Source organism: Cherax quadricarinatus, unplaced genomic scaffold (genome assembly GCF_038502225.1).
Source record: "Cherax quadricarinatus isolate ZL_2023a unplaced genomic scaffold, ASM3850222v1 Contig5, whole genome shotgun sequence".
Classification (NCBI taxonomy): domain Eukaryota; kingdom Metazoa; phylum Arthropoda; class Malacostraca; order Decapoda; family Parastacidae; genus Cherax; species Cherax quadricarinatus.
The window spans coordinates 1,037,444-1,064,695 of record NW_027195031.1 but is presented as its reverse complement, the minus strand read 5'-3'; the positions used below and the strand labels follow the sequence as shown (position 1 = coordinate 1,064,695).

At 38.9% G+C, this 27,252-nt stretch overlaps 1 protein-coding gene across 1 annotated transcript in view; it reads right to left on the bottom strand.

The window, feature by feature from the left end:
- LOC128693423 (regulator of microtubule dynamics protein 3-like) overlaps window positions 1-27,252 on the bottom strand; it is a 183,507-nt gene that overhangs the window by 85,228 nt on the left and 71,027 nt on the right. The window contains exon 6 of the mRNA XM_070079715.1: window positions 23,873-23,984. Coding sequence (XP_069935816.1) covers window positions 23,873-23,984 — 112 coding nt within the window. The remainder of the gene's footprint in view (window positions 1-23,872; window positions 23,985-27,252) is intronic.

The window sequence follows — 27,252 nt, the reverse complement described above, 5'->3', positions numbered from 1 at the left end:
TATTTCATGTAGTTTTGGTAGATGACATTTAAAGCACTCCAGAGCATTTATTTATTACTATTATTATTAATTATTATTATTACATTATTATTATTACATTCTCTGTCTCTCCTGTGGCAGCTTAACCCTCTGACTGTTTCGGCCGTATACATGCGTCTTATGGGCCAGTGTTTCGGACGTATATATACTCAATAATCCTAGCGGCTTCAAATCAAGCAGGAGAAAGCTGGTAGGCCCACATGTGAGAGAATGGGTCTGTGTGGTCAGTGTGCATTGTATAAAAAACATCCTGCAGCGCACACTACATAACATGAAAAAAAACTGACCGTGTTTTTTGGATTAAAAGTGCCGACTTTGAGGTGTATTTTCGTATAGTATTTATGGTTGTATTCTCATTATCTTGGTCTCATTTGACAGAATGGGAAAACATATTACAGAAATAGAGATGATTTTGATTAGTTTCACGATGAAAACGACCTTGAAATTGAGCTCAAAGTAGCAGAAATGTTAGATTTTTACCAATGTTCAAGAGTAAGCAAATCACACCACACATCCAATACACATCAACTGGGGAGTCTAATATTCTTTCACTAGTGCACTGATATTATTTATACCACTTTTACAATAATGCAGTAGTCTGCATAACAGTAAATCTTCTATTTTTTGTGTGAATAAAAAATCAAAACAGAAAGTAAGAATAATATAAGAGGGGCCTGGAGATGTGACTAATGAACAGAGGATATGTCTGTATTGTTTATTCTGGACCCTATTTTGAAATTGGTATTTTTTTTAATGTGCGTGAAATTGGCCAAACTGCCAAATTCTGACCACTTTATTGGGTAGTTGAAATCGGTAAATGGGCGATTTCTTGTACTCAATTGATAGAAAAAATGGAGTTCTAAAGAAATAGCTATGAGTTTGCTCAACTGGAGCAATGGAATTGGCCGAAAATAGGGCTCAAAGTCGTTGAAATCGCCAATGCATATACGTATATTGCCGAGATCACTAACTTTGCGGGAGCGTAATTCCGTAAGTTTTCAATCAAATTTCATACTTTTAGTGTCATTACCATCGGGAAAAGATTCTCTATCATTTCATAAAAATAATTTTTTTTTCCAAAAATTTTGCAACAAATGGGCTTGTGACAATCAAAGAGTTAACCCTTTCAGGGTCCGTCCCGTAGATCTACGGCTTTACGTTCAGGGTCCAAACCGTAGATCTACGCCATGAGCTCAGCTCACTCTTATAAACTGTGAGTGGTACATTTGGGCCTAGATATGAGAGAATACATCTATGTGGTATGTGTGCACCACATAAAACAGATCCTGCAGCACACTGTGTATGAGAGAAAAAAACTTAAATCATGATTTTTCGATTAAAACAGCAACTTTGCAGTGTTTTTTCGTATGTTTTTTATAGTTGTATTTGCGATTTCTTGGTCTCATTCGATAGAATGGAAGACATATTACAGAAATAGAGATGATTTTGATTGGTTTTAGCACTGGAAATGGCTTGAAACTGAGCTCAAAGTAGCGGAAATGTTAAATTTTTGCCGATATTCAAGAGTAAACAAACGACCTCACACGTCTAATACACGTCAGCTGGTGGGTCTAATATACATTCACAAATATGGTGATGATATTTATACAATTATTACAGTATTGCATAACAGTAAATCTTCTATTTTTTGGTGTGAATAAAAATTCATTATGTGAATAAAAAATCAAAATGGAATTTATTTGTAAAGCCTCAAAACATAACTAATGAACAGAGGAAACGTTAGTTTAGTGCCAGGAATGCCTACATTGTTTATTCTGGACCCTATTTTGAAATTGGAATATTTTGAACTTTGTGTTAAATTGGCCAAATTAACAATTTCCGATCACTTTATTTTGTAGTTGAAACAGTTGACTTGGCGATTTCTTGTGCTCAATCGATAGAATAGAAGTAATACTAGTGAAATAGCTAAGAATTTGGTTGATTGGAATAATGTAATTGGCCTAAAATGGGAGTCAAAGTCGGCAAAATCGCCGATTCGTAAATATCGCTGACACATCAAAATTCGCGAGAGCATAATTTCGTCAATTTTCCACCAAATTTCGTACTTTTTGTTTTATTACCTTCACAAAAAGATTCTCTACGATTTCATAAGAAAAAATAACAAATTTTTTTTTTTTTAAATTCTTGGACACTGGTGCGTGACTCCAGATTTGGGCCTTGGACCCTGAAAGGGTTAATAAATGATTAAACTTAGTGAGCAAGGTATTTGGATGGTAATAATAATATGTAATAATAATAATAACAATAATAATAATCACTCTGGAGTGGTTTAACCCTTTGACTGTCGCAAGCCCCAATCCTGAAGTGTCTCCTGGCGTCGCAAAATTTTTGAAAAAAAAAAAAATAATTTTTTCTGATGAAAATGTTAAGATTATTTTTCTGATTGTTTTAGTCCAAACAAAAAATTTTTGCCATCAGTACTTACCAAGATATCGAGGCATGAAGTTTGCAGAAAATGAGCCACATATGGCAACAGCAGCGACTGCCGCTCACCCAGTAAACTTTGGTTTACTTTTATTCAAAGGTTTCTTGTTTTTTTCACTATATTATTTTTTACATAACTTTTATGGCCTGTGAGACCAAAGTATGGTGCAATGTTCATATATACACTCGTTGAATGTAACACAATTATAGCAAAAACACTAGTTTACACAAAACTTGTTTACACAATATAAAAAATTATTATGATTGTTGTATTATATATACAGTAGGGGGCCACTTACACGGCAGGTTAGGTTCCAGGCTACCGCTGTAAAGTGGAACACCCCTTTTTTCCACTTATAAATGCATATAAATACTAGATAACAAATTTACACTAACATATATTAAGTTGGCAATAGAACTAGGCATTTAAAACAATAAAAAAGTAAAATACAGAAATAATACACTCATTACTTACCTTAAAATATTTATAGTCTTAATCTATAGTGAGACAAGTAGTATATATTGTAAGAAATCAAGTGTGGTGTGTATGGTAGCCAGCCAGGAAACCCACCCACACATAATATTCTATAACATTTAAGCATTCCAGCGATAAAATGCATATACAGTTCACTCATTACTTACCTTAAAATATTTGTAGTCTTAATGTAGGGTCAGATGTGATTAAACGAGATAAAACAAATGAATGAGAGAGAGAGAGAGAGAGAGAGAATGAGTACATGCGAGAGGACAGGTGCAGAGTTATGTAAACAAACCAGGCGAATGCAAATTGTGTAAACAAACCAGGTGTACACATCTGGTTTGTGTACAATTTATATTGTGTACAAGTTGTCTCTACATTGATACGGTAGAATAAATAAAGAAGAACACTCCCATTCTCATGTAATACCATTTTTAGAAGAAATGACTCTCTGAGTGAAAGCAATGGAAATAAGTCACTCTGTCTGCCTTTTTTGGGTTATCCTAGGTACTCTACACATACAGTGGACCCCCGGTTAACGATATTTTTTCACTCCAGAAGTATGTTCAGGTGCCAGTACTGACCGAATTGGTTCCCATAAGAAATATTGTGAAGTAGATTAGTCCATTTCAGACCCCCAAACATACACGTACAAACGCACTTACATAAATACACTTACATAATTAGTCACATTCGGAGGTAATCATTATGCGGGGGTCCACTGTATGCTGTTATGTATGATAATCTATGTAACTGTATTTGTGTATACCTGAATAAACTTACCTACATACGAAAGGAATAATTTCCTACAGTTACCCCCAGTAACACATTTTCTCTGATGTTGGACTCAAGAAAATGTTATTCTTGCTGTCATTCGTAGATGTCTGGCTACCACATCTCGTATTTATGTTTATTTATTCTACTGTGGAGTGTATTTATCATCTTTATATGTTATGTATCATGTTTATTATATAATTCTGAAAAAATATCATAGATGGATTAATGAAAATATGTATATTAATGTAATATATGACATTTAATGAGACTCGGTGATTATTATTATTATTATTATCATAATTACTAATATGGTGTCTTGAGACATAAGACACTCTTACTGATTTTAATATGTATCTTCATGCCATAAAGCGGGGCCATACTGTACATATGTACAATCACTGGACACTTTTCTAGAACTGCTGCAGCTTGTGGAATTCTTTGAAACATGGGTATAAGCACAATGGTGTTTTACACTCTTCACACATAAAACGAGTGTCTCTGCGTTTTTGTGGGCGTTTTGTGGTATGTCCACAGATAAAACACCTCTTCTGAGCATTCTTCTTGAGAGCAGTAGCAGGCAGTGGTATAGGGTAGTGATCACCAGGCCTCAGACGAGAGGGCGTGTGTTGATAATTTCGTGGGTACTGGTCTATCGCAAGTGTTGTTCCTTGGTACTTGAATATTATTTGTCTGATAACTGACAAACAAAATTCACCATATTTGGGTTTGTTGTTTGTCTTCGACTTATACATACTATAAGCATTCAGCATGGAAATGTCAAGAAGATGGAAAAAGAGTTTTATGTACCACTTAAAACTCTTGCGAACACAATCAGCAAACCCAATCTGCATGTCATATTTGTCCACTAACCGCATATTGAGGTTGTAATCCATCACAGCTGCAGGTTTTACAATGGGTTCATTGGTCTCTCTATTCTGCTTGCCACTGTCTACCATTTCGTGTCGGTGAACTAATGTCAACAGTGTGACATCACATTTGTCATGCCACCGAAATGCCATGATGTCAATGGCAGCAAAAACCTGAACATCACCTCTACGAGTGCCAGCGTCGACCCTAGGCATATGCTTATGATTTCCACGCACTGCGCCACACACACATCTGTCATGTTCACTCGCAAGAAATCACTGAGTAAAGGGCTTGTGAACTAGTTGTCAGTATATAAAGCATGCCCCTTACCAAGATATGGTTCTATCATTGTTCTAACTACATCACCAGAGATACCCAGTAACTTCCTGATATCCTGCAATGTTTTACTGCCAGTGTACACAATTATATCCAAAACCAGACCACTTTTGCAATCACACAGTACAAGTAACTTTATACCAAAGCGTTTCCGCTTGCTTGGTATATACTATACACAAATAACCCACACATAAAAGACAGAAGCTTACGACGACGTTTCGGTCCGACTTGGACCATTGACAAAGTCACAGTGTGACTTTGTCAATGGTCCAAGTCGGACCGAAACGTCGTCGTAAGCTTCTGTCTTTTATGTGCGGGTTATTTGTGTATCGTTCCAGTCACGGTATTGTGCCTTTTTGTTATTTATTCTTGGTATATACTGCTTGAATGAGAGTCTTCCTTTGAACAAAATCAAAGACTCATCAATAACAAGCTTCCTGAAGGGATAAAAATACATACAGCACTTTTGTTTCAGGTACATAAACACATTTCTGATCTTATATAACCTGTCACCTCTGTCAGGCCTTGTTTTGTCTGAAAAGTGTAGCATATGTAACAGTAGCACAAATCTATTCACTGGTATAATGTCACTGAAACCTTAGGTTGAAATCAGGCAGTCTGTCGACCAGTATGTGTTGACACTGTGCTTATACACATGTGGCATAAGCATTATTGTGGAAAAGAACAGATACATCTCTGCCACAGTCGTGTCCTTCCACTGGTGTAGGCGTGATCTTGGTGAAAGAATTGTGTTTGCCATGGTGTACTCAAAGTATGTATTGCTTTCCCTGACAATAATGTCCATCAGGGGTTCATCGAAGAATAACTGAAAGCATTCCAGTTCAGTGGCATTGTTCCCAAGTGTACATGATGGCCGTATTCCACTTTGTGTTTCATCAAAGTCATGGGGACTGGGAACAAACTCGTCACTTTTCAGCCAATCCCAGATGCAGTCAGCTGGTGGGTTCTGGATATTGAAATGTGGCTGTGGTTGTGCAGAGTCAGCAGCGTCGGTAGTAATGTGGCCCGCTGCTGGTGCCACATGACTCATGCCACCATCACTATCACCACCACCATCTGCTGCCTCACACATCATTCACACCCATCGTAACAATATCATCATCTTCACTATCAGTTCATGGTGTAGGGCCATGGGATGTGCTCCGAGATTTACTCCTTTCCCTTGGAACAGCATATGACACACTACCAGACCGCATGCTACGTCATATATACTGCCGCTTCCCTGGGGAATATTCACCCTCACTGTCGCAACTAGAACTGCTTTCAATAGCTTTGAAATCACTATCACTATCATTTTCACTGCTCACATCTGAGTCTTGTACACGGGCAAATAGTTTCCTCTTTCGTCCTGGTACAGGTGAACATGAATGAGCCGGCCCAGCACCAGAGGTGGAAGGTTGTGGGTCATCTGGGTTTTCATCACTAATTATATTATCCTGGACACTGTTTTCGGTCACACCCACTTGAAAATCATGGAATTCACTTTCACTGACACTTCCATCGCTGTTAGAGCTATCACCTAGGAAGAAAAGACCTCCAATCCACCGAGGAGTGAGGTACTTCTTACCATGAGGCATGGTGAAAATGGACTACCAAGATGGCATTCCCACAATGCACCACTGAGTCCCAGATTTTTTTCACAGGGTGCACACCCACCACTCAGACCCATTCTCTCTCATGTAGGCCTACCAGCCTTCTCCCGAATGATTTGAAGCCGCTAGAATTTATGCATATAGATTCGTCAAACACGGTGGCTCATAAGACATGTATATAGGGCTGAAACAGTCAAGGGGTTAAATGTCAGCCACCAAACCTGAACAAAATACGTATGACATTTAACCCTTAAACTGTCCAAACGTAGATCTACGTTCACCTGCGTAGCACTCCGAATATTTAAAAAAAAACTTTTCTTTTAATTTAAAGAGGGCAATTTTGTGTGTTATAAGACCAAAAAAAAAAAATTAGGACCAGTATTTACCGAGATATAAGACCATGAAGTTGGCGCTGGATGCTCACCTGATGGCAATGTCAAGTCCTGCCACTTGCAGAAGTGTTGTTGATATACAGTGGACCCTCGGCTAATGCCTGCATCGGCTAATGCCAAATTCAGCTAACACCTCGCTTTGGCATAAAAAATTGGCTTGGCTAACACCAAAAAATCGGTTAAGAGCTTTCGTCCCAAACGCATCAGCACGGCACCCTGAGCGGGCCTGGCCACTCACTCCATGTACCAGTCAGTGTGCCATTGTTTACAAAGCCAGTGAGGACGATTCTGCACGTACATGCAATATATTTTATATTATTCCATTGTTTTTGGTGCTTGTAACTGCTAAATAAGCCACGATGGGCCCATAGAAAACTTCTAGTGCCAGCCCTATGGTAAAGAATGCGAGAAACACATATAATTTAAGAAAAAGTTTGTAGAAAAATACGAAAGTGGTGGTGGTAGAGGGTGGTAGTGGTTATGATGGTGGTAGAGGGTGGTATTGATGGTGGTAGAGGGTTGTAGTGGTGGTGGTAGAGAGTGGTAGCAATTATGATGGTGGTAGAGGGTGGTAGCGATTGTGATGGTGGTAGAGGGTGGTAGTGATGGTGGTAGAGGATGATAGCAATTGTGATGGTGGTAGAGGGTGATAGTGATGGTGGTAGAGAGTGACAGTGATGGTGGTAGAGGGTGGTAGCAATTGTGATGGTGGTAGAGGGTGGTAGAGATTGTGATGGTGGTAGAGGGTGGTAGTGGTTGTGATGGTGGTAGAGGGCAGTAGAGGGTGGTGGTAGCAATGGTAATAGAGGGTGGTAGTGGTGGTGGTAGAGGGTGGTAGTGATTGTGATGGTGGTATGGTATGATAAGGCATGGTGAGGCTCACAGTTCTGACAAAAAAGCGACTGAAAAATATGTGCAGGACTTTAAGGGATACACAGAGGGTGAAAAATTAAAACCCCAACAAGTGTTCAATTGTGACAAAACAGGCCTGTTTAGGAAGAAAATGCCAAACAGGACCTACCAGGACACAAGCCAGAAAAGGACTTGTTACTGAAGTCTTTATGGAAGGGGATTCCCCTTCCAAACAATAGAACAACTTCATCCTCTGCCCTCCTCCCGTCTCATCACTCATCAATAAGTCCACAATAAAGGTAACTGTGATGTTATTATTATTTTATTCTTCATGTATCATTGTTTTCTGTGTAGGAAAATGTATATCTCAGGAAAAAAAATTATTTTGTTTAATACTTTTGGGTGTCTGGAATGGATTAATTGGATTTCCATTATTTCTTATGGAGAAAATTATTTAGGTTAAAGGCTAGCTCTCTGGAACGGATTAAAGGCATTAGCCGATGGGTCCACTGTACCTTTATTCTTGTTTTCATTTTAATTTATATAATTTTTATGTTCTGATAATTACAGTTTATAATAGTTCTTGTGATTTCATGGCCAATCTTTGTTCTGACACTAATATTACGTATTGAAATACAGTGGAACCTCTACCTGCGAGTTTAATCTGTTCAATGACCTTGCTTGCAACTGGATTTGCTCGTTTGCAGAGTCAATTTTCCTCATTTAAATTAATTGAAATGCTATTAATCCGTTCCAGTGGAATTCTGTGCTTCAATAATTTCGCTAATATCAACTCTACGGCTTATTTATCTATCTCACTTCATTTAATATGACATAATAAACAATATAAATAACATAGAAACCTTATATATGTACTCTAAAATGAATAAAATACGTAATTCATGTAGTGGTATGGGCGGTGTCGGTGGTGGACGAGAGTTTGTCTGGAGACCAGACAAAATACATCTACCATCCGACTTACGACAGAGTTTGGTTCCGAGAAACCGGTCGTAAGTCGAACTTTACTACTGAATATCAACATCACATTATTTTATTGTTTTATTTTGGTATTTCATGTTTTACTTTACTTTTTATGCTGTTAGTACTGTATTTTATACTGTAAGGTTTAGGATAAACACTGTGTACAACACAAATAGTTGTTTATTTCCCAGAAATTTGGCAAAAAAAACACGGTCGTAAGTCGAGCAGGTCGTAAGTCGGATGGTAGGTGTACTTCTTGAATAATTTCGCTAATATCATCTATACGGCTTATTTATCTATCACAGTTCATCTAATATGACATAATAAACAATATAAATAACACAGAAACCTGATATATACTCTAGAATGAATAAAATATGTCATTATATATGTGGCGGCGGCGGCTGACGAGAGTTTGTCTGGAGACAGGACAAAATACTTCTTGAATATTTTGCTAATATCATCTATACGGCTTATTTATCTGTCACAGTTCATCTAATATGACATAATAAACAATATAAATCACACAGAAACCTGATATATACTCTAGAATGAATAAAATATGCCATTATGTAACAGGTGGAGGCAGCCACAACCGCTCCCTCTATGTTGTGGTAAACACTGCCATCTAGTGACAGCCTTCTGAAGCCGTCTATTATTATAATTATTATTATGTAGCACATTATTATTATATGTGTATTATTATTATACATATTATATTATTATTCTTATTGTATTATATTATTATACATACAGGTCTGCCATCACAAATCTGGCAATCAGTTATTCGGTTCCTTCAGTTATTCGGCACTAATTATGGCTGGCATAATTTCAAATTTCCAGGATCGCCACACCAACCTGCTGGTACTGTTTGGTGGCGCTACTTGCTGCATGTCATTCCAATTTCTTTTTCTCCATTTATTGTTTTAACCTGCTTACTTTTAGCCCTAGCCATGGTTCCAATGAATAAGAGAAATGCTTCTCATTATGTAAAGCACCTACACAGTACATTATCCATTAAAGATAAGGTGGCTTTGAAGCCACTGTCGGTTGCCATGAGCTCAGTCTCATGAAGCAGAATATGCTTTATTATTACACTAATATCAACACTACAGTTTATTTGCCTATCACAATTGATCTAATATGACATAAGAAACAATATAAATAACATAAAACATGTTAAATACTCCAGAATGAATAATATTTGGCATAACACCGAGCAGTTCGACAGAGTTATGAAGAGGATATGGTAAACAAATACCATTCTCCTATCCTTGTCTTGGGGGCTTATATTAGAGAAAACAGAGTATAGCACAGGGCTATGATATACACTCGTAATCCACCATAAACATGAAACAAAAAAGTTATTTTCTCTCTACAGATTATCACACATAGCAGCATATGTGTAGAGAGCCTAGGATAACCCCAAAAAAGTCAACGTGGCTTATTTTTATTACCTGGCTTGGATTAGCCATATATGATTTTTGGTAAATATTCGATTCCCAACCGGGGTAGAAACATTAGGCGTGTTTCTTTACACCTGTTGTCTATGTTTACCCATCAGTAAATGGGTACCTGGGTGTTAGTCAACTAGTGTGGGTGTTATCCTGGGACACTGACCTAATTTTCTTGAAATACTCAGCATAACAAGTGCCTTTCTATATAGTAGTATGTCACTCGTATTGTAGATAGTGACCCTCGTATTGTAGATAGTCTTAATGACCCTCGTGTAGTAGATAGTCTTTTTAGTATGATAATAAGATGTTATCTTCATTATAGAATAATAAGAAAATATTATAACATTTATATTATAATAATAAGGTAAAAGGACCCCAATGGAAATAAGTCACTCTGTCTGACTGTTTTGGGTTATCCTAGGTTCTCTACACATATGCTGCTATGCATGATAATTCTATGTAACTGTATTTGTGTATACCTGAATAAACTTACATGTACTTACTTACTTACTGATGTCAGCTAGGCCTGTATACCTTGTACATGTACGTGTAGTAAATAAAGATATTATTATTATTATTATTATTATTATTATTATTATTATTATTATTATTATTATTATATTATTTTCTCAGTTGTTTGTTGGGTTATCCTATTCAAACTTGGGAAATGTATGATGGAAAGATATTTCTTCACGTACACCAAAAATGAAAGAAATCAGACTATAAATAGCGAAGTTCACTTCTCAGCCATTAGCGGCCGCTTAGCGGTATATTTTTGTATGGTTGTTATAGTTATATTCTCATTTTTTCGGTCTCCTTTGATAGAATGAAAGATATATTACAGAAATAGATATGATTTTGATTGCTTTCATGACGAAAAGTACCTTGAAATTGCGCTCACAGTAGTGAAAATGTTCTATTCTTTAGCGAATCTCAAGAGTAAACCGTCCAATACCTGTCCGCCTGCCAGTCCAAATTCCAGTACGGAGTCAAGAATGGATTGACATTATTTATACAATTATTACAATAATGCACTAGTCTGCATAACAGTAAATCTTTTATTTTTTTTTTTTTTGTGAATAAAAATTCCAAATGGTAAGCAAGAGTAATATAAGAGGGGCTTGTAGCCATGACTAATGAACAGAGAAAATGTTATTTTAGTACTAGGAATGTCTGCATTGTTTATTCTGGATCCTATTTTGAAATTGGCATCTGTTGAAATTTGTGTGAAATCGGCCAAATTGCCAATTTCTGACCACTTTATTGGGTAGTTGAAATAAGTGAATGGGCAGTTTCTTGTACTCAGTTGACAGACTAGAAGTAAATAAGTTTATTCAGTTAGAATTGATATTTCATGTGGTAAAATTTTTTTTTTTTCATACTTTGGGGTGTCTTGCACGGATTGATTTGGTTTCCATTATTTCTTATGGGGAAAATTCATTCGCATAGCGATAATTTCGCATAACGGTGAGCTCTCAGGAACGGATTAATGTCGTTATGCGGGGGTCCACTGTAATTTCCTCACTAACAGAACACAGAGAGTAGTCGTCAACAGAGTAAAGTCCGAGGCAGCTACGGTGAAAAGCTCTGTTCCACAAGGCACAGTACTCGCTCCCATCTTGTTCCTCATCCTCATATCCGACATAGACAAGGATGTCAGCCACAGCACCGTGTCTTCCTTTGCAGATGACACCCGAATCTGCATGACAGTGTCTTCCATTGCAGACATTGCAAGGCTCCAGGCGGACATCAACCGAATCTTTCAGTGGGCTGCAGAAAACAATATGAAGTTCAACGATGAGAAATTTCAATTACTCAGATATGGTAAACACGAGGAAATTAAATCTTCATCAGAGTACAAAACAAATTCTGGCCACAAAATAGAGCGAAACACCAACGTCAAAGACCTGGGAGTGATCATGTCGGAGGATCTCACCTTCAAGGACCATAACATTGTATCAATCGCATCTGCTAGAAAAATGACAGGATGGATAATGAGAACCTTCAAAACTAGGGAGGCCAAGCCCATGATGACACTCTTCAGGTCACTTGTTCTATCTAGGCTGGAATATTGCTGCACACTAACAGCACCTTTCAAGGCAGGTGAAATTGCTGACCTAGAAAATGTACAGAGAACCTTCACGGCGCGCATAACGGAGATAAAACACCTCAATTACTGGGAGCGCTTGAGGTTCCTAAACCTGTATTCCCTGGAATGCAGGCGGGAGAGATGCATGATTATATACACCTGGAAAATCCTAGAGGGACTAGTACCGAACTTGCACACGAAAATCACTCACTACGAAAGCAAAAGACTTGGCAGACAATGCAACATCCCCCCAATGAAAAGCAGGGGTGTCACTAGCACGTTAAGAGACCATACAGTAAGTGTCAGGGGCCCAAGACTGTTCAACTGCCTCCCAGCATACATAAGGGGGATTACCAACAGACCCCTGGCAGTCTTCAAGCTGGCACTGGACAAGCATCTAAAGTCGGTTCCTGACCAGCCGGGCTGTGGCTCATACGTTGGTTTGCGTGCAGCCAGCAGCAACAGCCTGGTTGATCAGGCTCTGATCCACCAGGAGGCCTGGTCACAGACCAGGCCGCGGGGGCATTGACCCCCGGAACTCTCTCCAGGTAAACTCCAGGTATACACAAATACAGTTACATAGATTATCATACATAGCAGTGTATGTATAGAGAACCTAGGATAACCCAGAAAAGTCAGACAAGTGACTTATTTCCAGTACCTGGCTTGGGCTTGCCATATATGATTTTTTGGTAAATATTTTTTTTTCTCGGTTGTTTGTTGGGCTATCTCATTGAAACTTGGGCAATGTATGATGGAAAGATGCTTCTTAACGTACAACAAAAATAAAAATGATGGACGATAAATAAGGGAGTTCACTTCTCAGCCATTAGCCGCCTCTTTGCAGTATATTTTCGTATGGTTTTTATGGTTGTATTCTCATTTTTTGAACTCATTTGATATAATGGAAGATATATTACAGAAATAGACATGATTTTGATTGCTTTCATGACGAAAAGTACCTTGAAATTAAGCTCAAAGTAGCGGAAATGTTCGATTTTTGCCGATGTTCAGTGAACTGTGCAAGTCAAGTTGGTTAATTTTATTAAGTGTATTCTAACTTAACCACTCTGTAATTCGGCAAACTCAGTAATCCGGCACACTACAGGTCCCAATGATACCAGATTTGTGATGGAGGACCTGTACTATTATTATTATACATATTATTATTATTATTATTATTATTATTATTATTACAATATAAATAATTTGTAATTTTTATTCACACAGAAAATAAGATTTACTGTTATGCCTTATTGCAATAATTGTATAAATAATGTCAACCCATTCACGACTGCATATTGGAAACAATCGAACATTTCTCCTGTGTTGAGCTCAATTTCAAGGTATTTTTCATCGTGAAAGCAATCAAAATCATACCTATTTCTGTAATATATCTTCCATTCTATCAAATGAGACCAAAAAAACGAGAATACAACCATAAAACCCATACGAAAATACTGCTAAGGAGTGGCTAATTGCTGAGAAGTGAACTCCATTATTTATGCTCCGATTTCTTTCATTTCTGGTGTACGTTAAGAAGCATCTTTCCATCATACATTGCCCAAATTTCAATAAGATAGTCCAACAAACAAATGAGATACAATTCCCTAGATCAAGAGCAAGAGTCCCTCACCAGCGTCAAGGAACCTGCCTTGAGGTCTGTTCGCTTACGGAAATTTTGCTCGCATATGGAAACAAAAAATCGACCCATCGACTGCTCATACAGTGGACCCCCGCCTTACGATATTAATCCGTTCCTGAGAGCTCATCGTCAGCCAAAATAATCTTAAGGCAAATTAATTTTCCCCATAAGAAATAATAGAAACCAAATTAATCGGTGCAAGACACCCCAAAGTATGAAAAAAAAACATTTTTACCACATGAAATATTAATTTTAATACACACAAACTGAAGAAGACATGCACAACTACTACTCTCCTAAGAATAGAATACATGACACTTACCTTTATTGAAGATCTGGTGATGATTGATGGGATGGGAGGAGGGGAGAGTGTGGAAGTTATTGTTTAGAAGGAGAATCCCCTTCCATTAAGACTTAAGGTAGCAAATCCTTTTCTGGGGTTACTTCCCTTCTTCTTTTAATGCCACTAGGACCAGCTTGAGAGTCACTGGACAAGGTAATAAGACAAAAAAAAAAAATCTGATCTGTACTTACCGAGATACAGTGCCGAGAAGTTTGTCCAAAATGACGTGGTGGCGGCAACATCGACGAATTCCACATATGCGCATTACTTAATTTAGCAGTTTTTGTAGTTTTTTCTTTTCTTTTCCAATTTTTTTCTTTTCCTACTAACATTTGGGGCCTGAGAGACCAATACTGTATATAATGTATACAGTGGACCCTCGACTAACGCTATTAATCCGTTCCTGAGAGCTCATCGTTAGTCAAAATTATCGTTAGTCAAGTTAATTTTCCCCATAAGAAATAATGGAAATCAAATTAATCGTGTAGGACACCCCAAAGTATGAAAAAAAAATGTTTTTTACCACATGAAATATTAATTTTAATACACACAAACTGAAGAAGACATGCACAGTTACATGACACTTACCTCTATTGAAGATCTGGTGATGATTGTTGGGATGGGAGGAGGGGAGAGTGTTGATGGTCTTAGTGTTTAGAAGGGGAATCCCCTTCCATTAGGACTTGAGGTGGCAAGTCCTTTTCTGGGGTTACTTCCCTTCCCTTTAAATCTCTCAAACCAACCTTTGCTGGCCTTAAATTCACTCACATCACCACTAGTTGTTGGCATTTTTTTCATTAAATCGTCATGCAACTTCCTAGCCTTTTCACATATGATCGCTTGAGAGATGCTATCTCCTGCTATCTGTTTTTCGTTTATCCACACCAATAACGGTCTCTCAACATCTTCGAGTACTTGCGATCTCAGTTTCGAAAACGTAGTTGCACCTTTGGCAAGAACAGCTTCCTTGATTGCCATTTTCTTGGCCACAATAGTAGCAATGGTTGATTGGGGTTTTGTGTACAACCTGGCCAGCTCGGAGACATGCACTCCACTTTCATACTTAGCAATGATCTCTTTCTTCATATCCATAGTAATTCTCACCCTTTTTGCTGTAGGGTTGGCACTAGAAGATTTCTTGGGGCCCATGGTGACTTATTTTGCAGGTACAATCACTAAAAAGGCTGTGATAACATGAAATGTTCCGATTGTATGCTTGGAAGCAACTGCGGTGGCTGGCTGGCTGGCTTGTAAACACTGGCCAGAAGTGGACGCGTCTGACGGAACAAATAGTGTTGGTCGAGTTTTTTAGCGCTAGTCAAGGCAAAAATTTTGCGTTCAAATGTATCGCTAGTCGGATTTATCGTTAATCGATGCCATCGTTGGTCGAGGGTCCACTGTATATATAAACTCACTGTACTGAACACAATAACCGCACTAAAGTTATTATCATATTATTGTTTACCACTGTTGTTTATTACAATAAACATGCACAAATCTTGTATAATACTAATGTTCTATCATATATTTACATATTTACAATCACTGGACATGGTTTTAGAACTGCTGGAGCTTGTGGAACTCCTTGAAACAAGGCACCATGCACAGAGGTACCTTACATTCCTCACACATAAACCGAGTGTCTTTGCATCTTTGTTGCCGTTGTTTTGTTTGTGCACAGACGATGCATCTCTTCTGAGCAAATTTCTTCTGAGTTGAAGAAAGCTGTATTATGAAATGATCACCTTCCCTCCTCAAACGCTTGGGTATATCTTGAGGAATTCGAGGACCTTGTTGTATAGCAGGTGTTCTTACCTGGTACTTCATTATGAGTTGTCTGACAACAGACAAACAAAATTCACCATACGGTGGTCTGTTGCCAGTCTTTATTTGGTACATATTATATGCATTGAGCATTGAAATGTCCATAAGATGGAAGAAAAGTTTCATGTACCACTTGTAACTTTTACGAACACAATCAACAAAACCAATCTGCATGTCACATTTGTCAACCAAGCGCAAGTTTTGTGTATAATCAATCACTGTCTGGTTTTCGAATACGTTCATTAGTCACTCGATCAACTTTGCCACTGTCTTGCATTTCATTACGGTGAATGGTTGTCAACAATGTGACATCTCGTTTGTCATGCCACCGTAATGCCATGATGTCATTGGCAGTAAACACCTGCACGTCATCACCACGAGCACCTGCGTTGAGCCTGGGCATATGTTTACGATTAGAACACACTGTGCCACACACATCTGTCTTGTTCACTCGCAAGAAATCACTGAGTAATGGGCTTGTGTACCAGTTATCGGTATATAATGTATGCCCCTTACCAAGATAAGGTGCCATCATGTTTCTCACTACGTCACCAGAGATACCCAATAACATCTTGGTATCTTTCAATGTTTTACTTCCCGTGTATACAACAATATCCAACACCAGGCCACTGTCACAGTCACAGAGTACAAACAGTTTTATACCAAAGCGTTTCCTCTTGCTCGGTATATACTGCTTGAATGACAGCCTACCTTTGAACAAAATCAAAGACTCGTCAATTACAAGATTCTTGAATGGATAAAAGTATATGCTGAACTTTTGTTTGAGATACATAAAAACATTTCTAATCTTGTATAACCTGTCACTTCTGTCAGGCCTGGTTTTGTCAGAGAAGTGCAACATATGTAACAGTACGATAAACCTGTTCACTGGGATGATTTCACTGAAGACCGGGGTAGAAATTAGCCGATCTGTGGACCAGTATGCTTTTATATTATACTTATAGACATGAGGCATAAGCATTATTGTTGCAAAAAGCAAATACATTTCTGCAACAGTCGTCTCTTTCCACCGGTGTAGTCTTGACTGTGGTGATATGATCGTATTTGCCATGGTGTACTCAAAATACTCATTACTTTCCCTGACAATAGTTTCCATCAATGGCTGGTCAAAGAATAATTCAAAGAATTCCAGTTCATTGGCCATGGTTCCAAGGGGACAAGTAGGTAGAATTCCACTTTGAGAGTCATCAAAGTGGTGGTGCTTGGGAACAAAACTGGGATTTTGCTGCCAATCACAGATACGGTTTGCTGGTGGATACTGGACACCATAGGCTGGTTGTGCGGGTGCTTGTGGTGGGCTGGTGGCTGACGCTCCGCTTTGTCCTTGAACTGAGGAGTCAGCAGCGTGGGTCCCAGCCTGGGCTGGTGAGTCACGCATGGCGGTGCCACTACCATCACCACTACCACCATCTGCTGATGCCTGTGGTCTATCCATGCCAAGTGTAGCCACATCATCCTCACTATCACTATCTAAACCTGGTGTAGGGCCACGGGATGTACTCCATCCCCTGGGCACAGCATAGGGTACACTACCCGAGCGCATGCAGCGGCGTACATACCGACGCTTCACTGGTGAATATGATTCCTCACTATCACTACTCGAATGATCGTCAAGAGCAATAAAATCAAAATCCATGTCACTATCATCATCATTATTGAAGTCAGAGGCCTGGCCACGCGAAAATAATAGTTTTCTCTTGCGTTGAGGTACAACTGACCGTGACTGAGGAGTGCCCACACCAGAGGTAGAAGGTTGAGGATCGTCAGGGTTTTCTGCACTATTATCGATATCCTGGTCATTCCTTTCGGTCACTAACTGATCAAAGCCAAAGAATTTGACTTCATTTCCACTTCCATCAGTGTCAGAACTATCAGATAGGAAGAGGAGAGTCCCAATTTTCCGTGGAGTGAGAGCTGACTTGTGACGAGGCATGGTGAACAAGGGTAACTGAGCCGGCGTTCCCACAATGCTATGCGGGTGCCTAGATTTTTTGTTTATGGCGCACACCCACCACACAGACCCGTTCTCTCACATGTAGGCCTATGAGCGCTTTCGCGCTAAATTTGACGGCGCTAGAATTTTGGCATAGATCTACGGTTTGTACACTCAACGTGAAGCCGTAGATCTATGGGACGGACCCTGAAAGGGTTAAGATTTGCCCAAAATGGGCCACAACACTGTCATTGTAATAGTCACCAGCACGGCTTGCAATAGCCGTGTTAGGATGATTTTCGTCCATAAAGGTTTGCACTTTGCACACATTTCCTTAATCTCTGAAGTAGGCACAATGGATTCCACAACTGGCAAAGGCTTCTCAGAGGTAGCTCCAAACCCTTCAAAATCTTCCTTAACCCTTTCAGGGTCCGCAGGCCCTCTCCGAGACTTGTTCTCAGGGTCTCCAAATTTAAAAAAAAAAAAAAAAAAAAAAAAAAAAAAATTCTTATGAACAGATAGAGAATCTTTTCCCGATCATAATGACACCAAAAGTATGAAATTTTATGGAAAACTTACGGAATTATGCTCTCGCAAAGTTAGCGGTCTCAACAGTGTTTATGTATCGGCGATTTTGCCCACTTTGAGCCCTATTTTCAGCCAATTCCAGTGTACTAGTCAACAAAAATCATAGCTATTTTACTAGGACTCCATTTTCTCTATCGAATGAGTATGAGAAACCACCCATTTACCGATTTCAACTATCCAATAAAGTGGTCAGAATTTAGCAATTTTGCCAATTTCACACAAATTTCAAAAGATGGCAATTTCCGAATAGGTTCCAGAATAAACAAGAAAGACATTCCTGGCACTAAAATGACAAGTTCTCTGTTCGTTAGTCATATCCCCAGGCCCCTCTTATATTTCTTTGGCTTTCCACTTTGAATTTTTATTCTTACAAAAAATAGAAGATTTACTGTTATGCAGACTACTACATTAGTGTAGAAATGGTATAAATAATATCAGTGCACTTGTGAAAGAATATTAGACTCACCAGTTGATGTGTATTGGATGCTTGGCATGATTTGTTTACTTTTGAACTTTGGTAAAAATTGAACATTTCTGCTACTTTGAGCTCAATTTCAAGGTACTTTTCATTGTAAAACCAGTCAACATCCTCCCAATTTCTGTAATATGTCTTCCATTCTATACAATGAGACCAGGAAAACTAGAATACAACAATAAATACCATACGAAAATACAGTGCAAATTCGCTGTTTTAATCCAAAAACACAGACAAAGTTTTTTTTCCTCATTACGCACTGCACTGTGTGCTGCAGGATTTTTTTTATACTGCGCACACTGACCACATAGACCCATTCTTTCATATGTAGGCCTACCAGCTTTCTCTCACTAGATTTGAGGGCGCTAGAATTTAGGTGTACTAGTACATCAAAAACCCTGGGACATAAACCATACTAGTACGGCCGAAACCCTGAAAGGGTTAATTTCCATACTAATTCTCACCCTTTTTACCACAGGGTTGGCACTAGACGCTTTCTTGGAGCCCATGGTAACTTATTTTGTAGTTACAAGCACAAAAAACACTGGGATAAGGTGAAATGTACCGAATGTATGCATGGATGCGACCTCACTGGCTGACTTGTAAACACTGGTGCTGAGGCCACACGTGGGACGCGTCCCAGAAGAATCACGGAAGGCGAGTTTTATAGCATGAGGTGAGGCAAAATTTTTGCGTTAAAATGTACCGTATGGTGGATTTAACGTAACGCGATGCCATCGTAAGGCAGGGGTCCACTGTATTTGGAAAAACTTGCACGTGGATGTGCTCGCAAGTAGAGGTTCCACTGTAGTATTCAAATAGTCACAATCACAACGATAGGTGAACATTTTCACTTGTCTTGGTCATTTACTATTGTCTACAAATTATATACAAAGTATTTATAGGTCTCAACAATGTTTTAGACATGCTGGAGTATATATGAAACTTCTTGAAGCATAGCGTTTATGACGAGTGTCAGTAAACTGCAGTTTCCCTGCACTGCTGTAGAGAACCCTGACTTTATTTGTTTTCACTGTAACACACAAACATGTCTGTCGGTCTGTCTGTCTATCTGTCTAGCTCTGCTTATCTTTCTGTTTGCCTGTGTGTGTCCATCTGCTTGTCTCTCTGTCTCAGGGAGCGGCTCGTAAACCTGTTGGTTTACGAGCCACTCCCTGATTCCTGAGCAAGTGAAAATGCGTATTACTTGCGTCATGCTTATTATGCCTTATATCTTCAAGGAGGTTTCAGAGTGGGTAGGGGATGTGTAGATCAAGTGTTTACATTGAAGCATATATGTGAACAGTATTTAGATAAGGGTAGGGAAGTTTTTATTGCATTTATGGATTTAGAAAAGGCATATGATAGAATGGATAGGGGAGCAATGTGGCAGATGTTGCAAGTATATGAAATAGGTGGTAAGTTATTAAATGCCGTAAAGAGTTTTTATGAGGATAGTGAGGCTCAGGTTAGGGTGTGAAGAAGAGAGGGAGACTACTTCCCAGTAAAAGTAGGTCTTAGACAGGGATGTGTAATGTCACCATGGTTGTTTAATATATTTATAGATGGGGTTGTAAAAGAAGTAAATGCTAGGGTGTTCGGGAGAGGGGTGAGATTAAATTATGGGGAATCAAATACAAGATGGGAATTGACACAGTTACTTTTTGCTGATGATACTGTGCTTATGGGAGATTCTAAAGAAAAATTGCAAAGGTTAGTGGATGAGTTTGGGAGTGTGTGTAAAGGTAGAAAGTTGAAAGTGAACATAGAAAAGAGTAAGGTGATGAGGGTATCAAATGATTTAGATAAAGAAAAATTGGATATCAAATTGGGAAGGAGGAGTATGGAAGAAGTGAATGTTTTCAGATACTTGGGAGTTGACGTGTCGGCGGATGGATTTATGAAGGATAAGGTTAATCATAGAATTGATGAGGGAAAAAAGGTGAGTGGTGCATTGAGGTATATGTGGAGTCAAAAAACGTTATCTATGGAGGCAAAGAAGGGAATGTATGAAAGTATAGTAGTACCAACACTCTTATATGGGTGTGAAGCTTGGGTTGAGAATGCAACAGCGAGGAGACGGTTGGAGGCAGTGGAGATGTCCTGTCTAAGGGCAATGTTTGGTGTAAATATTATGCAGAAAATTCGGAGTGTGGAAATTAGGAGAAGGTGTGGAGTTAATAAAAGTATTAGTGAGAGGGCAGAAGAGGGGTTGTTGAGGTGGTTTGGTCATTTAGAGAGAATGAATCAAAGTAGAATAACATGGAGAGCATTTAAATCGGTAGGAGAAGGAAGACGGGGTAGGGGTTGTCCTCGAAAAGGTTGGAAGGAAGGGGTAAGAGAGGTTTTATGGGCGAGGGGCTTGGACTTCCAGCAGGAGTGCATGAGCGTGTTCGATAGGAGTAAATGGAGACGAATGGTATTTGGGACCTGGCGATCTGTTGGAGTGTGAGCAAGGTAATATTTAGTGAAGGGAATCAGGGAAACCAGTTATTTTTATATAGCAGGACTTGAGTCCTGGAAATGGGAAGTACAATGCCTGCATTCTGAAGGAGGGGTTTCGGGATATTAGCAGTTTGGAGGGATATGTTGTGTATCTTTATACGTACATGCTTCTAAGCTGTTGTGTTCTGAGCACCTCTGCAAAAACAGTGATTATGTGTGAGTGAGGTGAAAGTATTGAATGATGTTGAAAGTATCTTCTTTTTGGGGATTTTCTTTCTTTTTTGGGTCACCCTGCCTCGGTGGGAGACGGCCGACTTGTTGGAAAAAAAAAAAAATCTTCAAGCACTGTATAGCACTTTGCCTGGAATTTTTGGGTTATCCTAGGTAATTTACACTATGTAATAACTGTACTTATGTGCACCTGTGAGAGACAGAGACAGAGATATAGACAGATACAGACAGAGACACAGCCAAAGTCAGTCAGCCAGCTAGCCAGCCAGCTGGCCAGCCTGCTGAATACGTATGACATTCTGGCAGGATGGCACTACCAGTGGTATCAGAAATGAAAGGATGTTGCACAAATATTGCACCTGGGTTATTATCGAGGTTTTTGATATTTCCTCGACCACTTGTGGCCACATCCATCTCAAAGCCACTTAACTCTAGGTCAACATCACTTTCCTCTTAAAAAGAGGAGTGTTAATATGACATGACATCAGTGAATCCCTGGTGTTTGCCACACTATTTGCTCTAGCTGGCGCTCAATTGACCTGGTGCTCCCACAAGGTACTAAGTGGTCCCAGATTTTTCTAATAATGTGCACACCGAGTGTTAAGATCCATTCTATACTGACCAGGCATCTCAGGCCAATCATGCCAATTTTGAATGAAAAATAAAACGTTGATCTACGTTCGGAGCGCTACGCATGTGAACATAGATCTACATTTGGACAGTTTAATGGTTAAACCACTCCAGAACGATTATTATTTTCATGATTATTATTATTATATTATTATTATTAGTATTTTATTATTTTTTTTTTTTCAACAAGTCGGCCGTCTCCCACCGAGGCAGGATTTTATTAGGATTTTATGCCATATGAGAACTTGGGTCATGGAAACAGCAGCACGGCATCTCAGCGACAAGTATCTCAGTCTGCTTTCTACAGCCACTGAGCACACTAGCTTTCACTGTCTCCAAGACTACATATTTGTACAAATTTGCACTTTATTGTGCATCCCATAGTACAAGATGTCGGAGAAAAGGAAGATCTTGACTTCACCTCAAGGAAGCGTCAAGAAACAAAGGAAGGCTCTTGATCTTGAGGTAAAAATGAAGATTATAAACGAGTATGAAGCTGGTTACAAAGTGCAAGGGATAGCCGATGACTTGAAGCTGGCACATTCTACAATTCCCACAATCTTGAATGATAAAGATAGAGTGAAAGAGGAAGTGAAAGCATCGACAGGATTTCCAGCCATAATAACTAGGCAGCGGAAGCATGATAAAGATGCCCAAATTAATAAAAACTGACATATATGGAGAGGTACTGGAGGGTGTGTGGGGCTATACAAGAGAGAGGGAGAAGGCGCCAGCAATGTCTCTCAGTAACTCATGCTTCACCATGATGTACAGACGTGTAAGCTCACAGCACTATAAAATATTGTATAATTATAATATTACTATCAATAAAGGTTATTAGGTACCATATAACATAAATAATGTAGAAGCATGATAAAGATGCTCAAATTAATAAAATATGACATTGTATAGAGAGGTACTGAAGGGTGGAGGGCCAGGAGGGATAAAAGAAAAAAAAAAAAGTGACCATAACCACAGTGGAAAACGTTACGCACCTGAAGGGTAGCTATAGAAAATCACTCTTACCCTTTGCAAAGACTGAAAAAAGTGCAATTTTCTCAAAAAAAAAAAAAAATCTCAAGCAATCAGCTATGCACACGTTTCCTGGAATATCTCGGAAGTAAGCCTCTGACCTATTTCATGTTGCATTACAGTCAATAATAAACACACTGAAAGGAATTTCCCAGTAAACATAAAAGTGAATGTTTTAATTTTGGGTGGTGACACTTTTGAAGTGTAAGTAAGGGATGATTCCTCGATTAGCGATGAAATCGTTTACCAACGGGGTCTTAGGCCCCCAACTACGTCGTTAAGTGAGGAGAGGCTGTATATATAAGCAGAATAATGAAAGTGTCAGTTCAAGTTAAATGAGCTTCAGACTTTCTAAGACTCAAAACTTTCGTAACATTACCATCAAATATCAAGCTTTCCTTGACCTTTTCATTCCCAAGTTTTTCTTCGATGGCAGCCATATTTTTTGTTGATTTTGCTAACCTCCAAAGAAACTCTGCATTTTTTGTGTACTGAAAAGCATCATTAGTTATATCAGTCAACATTTTTCAAGAAATTTCTCAAAATATTTTGTATAAATAAAGGCATATGAAAAAAAATCCCTTAAAGCTTTATTCAAGACCCCAAATTAACACAAAATTAATTATGACAATCTGGTCTTTTATAATACAATACACCTATAGTGATGATTTTATTGTATAATTTTTTTTTTTAGGCAACAGTATATTTTATTATTTTTTATTATCACACTGGCCGATTCCCACCAAGGCAGGGTGGCCCGAAAAAGAAAAACTTTCACCATCATTCACTCCATCACTGTCTTGCCAGAAGGGTGCTTTACACTACAGTTTTTAAACTGCAACATTAACACCCCTCCTTCAGAGTGCAGGCACTGTACTTCCCATCTCCAGGACTCAAGTCCGGCCTGCCGGTTTCCCTGAACCCCTTCATAAATGTTACTTTGCTCACACTCCAACAGCACGTCAAGTATTAAAAACCATTTGTCTCCATTCACTCCTATCAAACACGCTCACGCATGCCTGCTGGAAGTCCAAGCCCCTCGCACACAAAACCTCCTTTACCCCCTCCCTCCAACCTTTCCTGGGCCGACCCCTACCCCGCCTTCCTTCCACTACAGACTGATACACTCTTGAAGTTATTCTGTTTCACTCCATTCTCTCCACATGTCCGAGCCACCTCAACAACCCTTCCTCAGCCCTCTGGACAACAGTTTTGGTAATCCCGCACCTCCTCCTAACTTCCAAACTACGAATTCTGTGCATTATATTCACACCATACATTGCTCTCAGACATGACATCTCCACTGCCTCCAGCCTTCTCCTCGCTGCAACATTCATCACCCATGCTTCACACCCATATAAGAGCGTTGGTAAAACTATACTCTCATACATTCCCCTCTTTGCCTCCAAGGACAAAGTTCTTTGTCTCCACAGACTCCTAAGCGCACCACTCACCCTTTTCCCCTCATCAATTCTATGATTCACCTCATCTTTCACAGACCCATCCGCTGACACGTCCACTCCCAAATATCTGAATACATTCACCTCCTCCATACTCTCTCCCTCCAATCTGATATCCAATCTTTCATCAGCTAATCTTTTTGTTATCCTCATAACCTTACTCTTTCCTGTATTCACTTTCAATTTTCTTCTTTTGCACACCCTACCAAATTCATCCACCAATCTCTGCAACTTCTCTTCAGAATCTCCCAAGAGCACAGTGTCATCAGCAAAGAGCAACTGTGACAACTCCCACTTTATGTGTGATTCTTTATCTTTTAACTCCATGCCTCTTGCAACAGTATAGTGCTGTTTAAATGTTCTACTCTGAAGGGAGTCAGAGTGTACCACCTTTTAGTCTTTCCTGGGAAACATGCTCCATTTTATTTTATACTGTATTTCCAAGGAACCCAGCCCCTACCTCTGTACCCTAAAATTACACAATCCACAGTACTTGAAGATGAGCGAAAAGTGAAAACACTATTGCTGCATAAAAAGATATTTTTTTTTCCAACAAGCTAGCTATCTCCTACCATGGTAGGGTGACCCAAAAAATGAAAAACACTTTCAACATCACTAACTCCATCACTGTCTTGCCACAGGGGTGCTGATAATACAGTTTTTCAAAACTGCAAATATCCCTACCCCTCCTTCAGAGTGCAGGTATTGTACTTCCCACATCCACAACTCAAGTCCAGCTAACCAGTTTCCCTGAATTCCTTCATAAATGTTACCATGCTCATGCGCCAACAGCATGTCAAGTTATAAAAACCCTTTGCCTCCACTCACCCCTAACATGCTCACATATGCTTCCTGGATGTCTAAGCCCCTCACACACAAAACCTACTTTATCCCCACCTCTAACCTTTCCTAGGACAACCCCTACCTCGCATTCCCTTCGCTACAGATTTATATGCCCTCTAAGTCATTCTATTTTGTTCCATCCTCTCTTAAATGTACACAAGAACTAAATAAGCTATACAATATGAAAAAAATCACTATTTCACTACAAGAAGGTAAATTTGCAAACAAATAGAAAAAGACACATTATGCTAAAAAAAAAAAAAACACATAGTAACAGGTATCCCTTAAAATTTTAGATCCATTTTGCTGACAAATGTTACAGAAATACAGGTCCACATTCCTTTATCCAAAATTCTGAAATTCGAAAAGTTCCAAAAACCGAAGCTTTTCCGTGGAGCGAGGAGCCGTCAGTCATCTCTGTGGTGGGTCGTGCTGCCACATGGTGGCGTTGAGAAACATTCTGAAATTCAAAAAAGTCTGAAATTCCAAACAATACAGGCCCCAAGGGTTTCAGATAAAGGGATGTGCACCTGTATTAAAAATACCAGTGGATAAAACATTAGGAGCAAAAGACAAATAACCCACACATAAAAGAGAGGAGGTTGGGACAACATTTCAGTCCGACTTGGACCATTTACAAAGTCACACTGTGACTCTGTGAATGGTCCAAGTCAGACTAAGACATCATCATAAGTTCCTCTTTCCTACATGCGGGTTATATGTGTATTGTTCCAGTCATGGCATTATGCTTTTTGTTCCTTATTACAAGCAAAAACTTAACTATGGTAACAAACAAATCAGTTTTTGATTTGCAAATTTCTGTTTGTGGGATCTATTACCAGTAAGCTATTATGACAGTCCCAAAAAAGTGTTCAAGAGAGAAATAAATGGGAAGATCATGCTTATCTAACAATATAATAATCTTAATTTCTACAAGTACATGCACAACATTTACAGACCTGGCTGACATCAACAACATACTACAGTGGAACTCTGGATTTCATACTTAATCCATTCCAGAAGGTCGGTCTAAATCCAAAATGTACAAAAACTGAAGTAATATATCACATAAGAAATAATGTAAATATTATTAATCCGTTCCAGACACCCAAAAATGTTAACAAAAAATACATTTTTTAAAGAATAACTATAGTTTTATATACAGAAAAAAATGAGAAATAAATATAAAGCACTAATGAAATGGATAAATGAACATTTAACTCACTATTACATACCTTTATTGAAGACTTGTAGGTGTATGGAAGAAGGCGAGGAGGGGAGAAAGAGGAGAGCTTATTGTTGGGAAGGGGAATGTCCCTCCATAAAGACTTCAGGTATCAAAGCCCTATCCGGAGTTACTTCCCTTCTTTGTCTTTTACTGGCACTGGACCCCTGTCGCACTAAAAATCTGTCCAGAGAGCTCTGTTTCTGGTGTCTCTCCAGATTTGCCTAAAAT